Genomic DNA, 4,239 nt, shown 5'->3' with positions numbered 1-4,239 from the left:
AGCGATCTGGTCACAGATCTCTCATATCTTGTCCAGCTAAGACCTTACAAAACAATCTCTTTCAGAGCTTTTTACTGAATTTGTGTGGATACATCCAAACCAGCCCCACTACTCTACAAAAGTTATGTCTGCCTTCAGCCCAGTGTGCACCTCTGACACATTCAATGGGACAGGTAGGGATGGATGTGCTAGCTGGAGGGTATGATCACATTTTCCCGGGAATAAAATTCTGCACTTGGACAATGAAAATGTAATACCCCTGACAAAAGTGCAATTTTGAGCAAAGACCTCTGAATTCCCCCACGCACAACAAATGAATGCAACGTGTATTTATTGCATAAGGGGGGAAATAACACCTGGAAAGCCCCTAAACTTTCAATTCCTCCTTCTAGAGACATGTCCTTAAGGCAACAATTTCTTTTAAATGCTACTTCAAGGAAGGCTGCTGGCACTTTCCGCACAGCTACATCAAACACCCTCACAAACATGAGGGTTTAGACGCTTGCCTCACTGGTAGAAGCCTACACTGGCATCAAGGTACCACTGTAGGAGGTAAGGTACCCAAGAGTTTAATACCCTAGGAACATTTTTTTTAAAAAAGTCTACTGAAGTGTAAACACCATTGACAAAAACAGCTAACCATGCTCAGTGTCAAAGCTAAGCAGTCTCTCGGGGCACTATCCTCCTCCCATCCAAGTTTGGCCAAGTATTCCTCATCCATGTTCTTCCCTCCACACTTGTGAGATCCCTGGCTTGTTTTGCTTCCCTTGCTCTAAAGTGGGAGATTACAAGACCATGCACTTATTCCATGGGAATGGGAAAAAGGCAAACTGAGGCTGGGTATAAGATTGGATTGCCAAACAGACAAACGCAACCCCTAATAAAGTTCAAGCCTGCTATTGAGCCTTTAAGGGCAGCTTCATCAACAGAAATCAGCAAGTGACGCTTTTCACATGCTCACGTCTGCAGACTATGTTACCATTAAATGCATACAAGTAGGCACTGGTTTAAAAAAAAACAACCTGGCAACTTTAGTGCATGGGAAACACAAATTTCTCTAGCAAGAAGCTAAGGCTAAAATGGTGCGATCCTATGCATGTTTACTTTTGAAGTCCCATTTTATTCAATGGTGCTTACCCCAGGTAAAAATTCTTAGCATTGCAGCCTAGGTATCTTCAACACACATACCAGGTTAGGAGTAAATGCCATTAAACAAAGCAAGACTTACTTCTAAGTTAACTTGCTTAGGGTTACATGGTAATTTTTTTGTAATGTATAACCTCCCAACAGCAGCATAGAAGCACCTCCCTTGTCATCCCACTTGCTCCCCTGCTATCCATGTCTATTGATGTGTAGCATCAATATATCTTAGCAGCATAAATCTTTCAGCGATCTCAAATTAGAGACTGGAGGAGGGGGGCATGAGAGGGGGAAAATCAACCAATGGAAAAATAGTCTATTGCCCAGATTACAGACGACAAACATTGGAGTCGGCAGGAGGTAAGCTCGACAGGTTTCTCAAAAACCATAACACATCTAGCGTGCTGTTGTTTTCACAGGACAGCGATTTAAGACCCCCCAGAAACAAGGCAAAGGGAAATAAAATATGACGCTGATGATGCCTGACCATTAAAAGTAACGAACTGAAGTGAGCTACACCACAAGTAGAGCTTGCTTCCTGCCCCCCACCCCACCCCCAATTCTACTGCATCAGCTGTCTGTGTTTTTCTCCGTATCTTTGGAATGGATGATATACATGAAAGTTTGTTCAATGGTGAAGTCAGGGGGGAGGCTGCCTTTGTGCACACCTATATGTTTGCTCATGAGGTTCAGGGTCGAGCTGTAGTGGCCGCAAACGGTGCACCGGTACATGAGGGCCCCAGAGTGCGTCTTCAGGTGGCACTTGATGGTGGAACGCCCCCGGAAGAACTTGTGGCACACTTTGCACTGATAGGGCTTCTCCCCTGTATGGATCCGTCGGTGATAGTTGAACTCGCTGGTGTGGGCGAACCTTTTCCCACATACCTTGCAGCTGTATTTACTGTTTCCGGGCTGGTTCTGGAGAGCCACATCCTCACTTAGGAACTCCTCCGGCAACTTCCTCTTCTGCAAAGCCTGCTGGTGGAGGCGGTCCCCAAAACTGGGCCGAACGAGGTCCAAGCTGTTGCTGCACTTGTGCTGGCTGACATGGTAGCGGTAAGCAGCTTCCAGCTTAAAAGCCTGGCCGCAGTAGTGACACCGGAACAGGGCTTCCTCCATGCTTTGGTGTACTGCCATGTGCTTCTCCAGGAGGTGCCTGTCCACAAAACTGTTGGCACAAATAGAGCAGGAAAAAACAGAGATACCCAGGTGGGAAAGCGTGTGCCACATCAGGCTGCAGAGATTGAGATGCCGCTGGTTGCACAAGTCGCACACTTGACCTTTCAAGTTCACGTGGTCCAAGATGTGGCCCCGAACCATGTGAAAATCTTTGGCCAGCGCCTTGCCACAGGCAGCACAAGCCAAGTCCCCACTAAACAAGTTGACCTTCCCTATCAACAGGTCACTGGGATGGACAATGATGTTGCTATCAAATACGCCCTCTCGACGGTGGAGGTTAAGCTGCCACTGAGTGAAAAACTTGGTCTCGCACATGTCACAAGAAAAAAGGAAGATCCCAATGTGTGACAGGACATGGGTGACTCTCGAGTTCCTGTCCTGGAAATGGGTTTCACAGACTTTGCAGTTGCCGGTCAGGAGGTCCACGTGGTCCCTCGCATGCTGGCGGATCAGCTGTATGTTAGGCTCTAAAACTTTCTTGCACACTTGGCAGGGCATGGCCTTGCTATCCCGGTGGTCATTTTCAAAAGACAGCTCCTCCTCACTATCATCGCTCAGCTCAATAACTTCTTCTGCAGCCCCTAGCTCCTCAGTAGGATCTTCAAAGGTTAGCTCGTCTTCTCCTAGGTCTTCCAGCTGTAGCTCATCCATGTGCCCAAAGCCCTGGTCCTTGGAGTGGTCACTGTTGCTAGGGCAGGAGTTACTGCCTGTGGATATATCCAGCGAGGCATCAGAGGCAAAAAAGCTACCTTTGCTGTAATCCCCATTGCTCTGGATCTTATAGGGCTGGCAAGAGCTCACAGTGTTTTGTACAGCCATGCTGACACTGCTGAGACCAGCCTGAGTCACCATGCTTATGGCACCAGTGAACTGTGCTTGTGATTCCTGTTCTTCAGTTTTGGGAGTCTGCGGATGCATTAAATTATGACTGGCTTCATTCATAGGATCCTCTTTGTAGCCACCTGCTGCTTCACCATGCGTATTAGAATTTCGCTCTGGTCCAAGGTGCTCCCCACTGTTCTGGATTTCATGGTTCGGTTCCACCAAAGCACCACTCAGTCGACTTTCACCTGAGACGGAGGGCTGTTTAGTGACGGCTGAGTTCTCCAAATCTGGGAAGGTGGAATGGCAGGCCTTGAGCAAATCTTCCATGCCCAATTTTTCAGCAACCTCATAAATGACACCCACATTGATCAGGTCTGTGAACAGCTCTGAGGTATAGACAAAGCTCAGAATCTTTTCAAAGTTGGCGGGAGTGATGAAATCCACCACGTAGGTGCGAGCAGCATCTAGCCCCGTATTGAGGAAGAGGTTCTGAAAATAGCCAGCTGCACATGCCAGCACTGCTTTGTGAGCTGGAAAGGAACGGCTACCCACCACGATGGAAACATCGCACATAGTTTCTGACAACCTGCATTTGTTGAGTTCCTTTAGCAGGTTGTTGGGGTGATCAGTGCTATGTAGTTTAATCCTCATGCCCATCTTGACAGCCGCTGACAAGCTCCTTCTCCTGAGCACTTCACGTTTACACGTTCTTCAGTTGCGCGAGGTACTGGGGAGTGTAAGGATCTGAGTCACGCTGGGCATGGAACTCTAGAGAAAAGGAGAGAGATATGATATGTTAGTGCGAATTCTTATGGTTTTTTAATGAAACTTAGAACTTTTATTATTTAGGTAATGAGAACACAGCTACTTTACAATAAATACTCTTTCTGGGGAAAGGGGGAGTAACACACACTACAAACACAAATTAGAAAGTAAGAAAGCATTAGTTCATGAGTTAACCAATGCGTTTAGCACAATATCACACTATTCCTCTCAGATAATTTCTTCCCTCCCACTATGCACTTGGTGGGATTGGCTCTATATCTCCGATCACAGAGGCAAGTCCCCCAAGTGAGAAAACATATAAGGGAATAA

At 46.9% G+C, this 4,239-nt stretch overlaps 1 protein-coding gene across 1 annotated transcript; it reads right to left on the bottom strand.

Moving 5' to 3' along the window:
• Positions 1 to 1,710: 1,710 nt before the first annotated feature.
• On the bottom strand, positions 1,711 to 3,899 carry ZBTB39 (zinc finger and BTB domain containing 39). The gene has a single exon (XM_056866373.1). The coding sequence runs from the start codon at positions 3,799 to 3,801 to the stop codon at positions 1,711 to 1,713; it is 2,091 nt and encodes a 696-aa protein (XP_056722351.1). The 5' UTR covers positions 3,802 to 3,899.
• Positions 3,900 to 4,239: the final 340 nt, after the last annotated feature.

The sequence above is a fragment of the Euleptes europaea genome, chromosome 1 (genome assembly GCF_029931775.1).
Source record: "Euleptes europaea isolate rEulEur1 chromosome 1, rEulEur1.hap1, whole genome shotgun sequence".
In the NCBI taxonomy this organism is placed as follows: Eukaryota; Metazoa; Chordata; class Lepidosauria; order Squamata; family Sphaerodactylidae; genus Euleptes; species Euleptes europaea.
Note: the sequence above shows the minus strand (reverse complement) of the source record. Positions and strands in the feature narration are given on the sequence as shown.

What these genes read in the sequence shown, in the direction of transcription:
- ZBTB39 (XM_056866373.1), bottom strand. Translation starts at nt 3,801, where the DNA reads ATGGGCATGAGGATTAAACTACATAGCACTGATCACCCCAACAACCTG.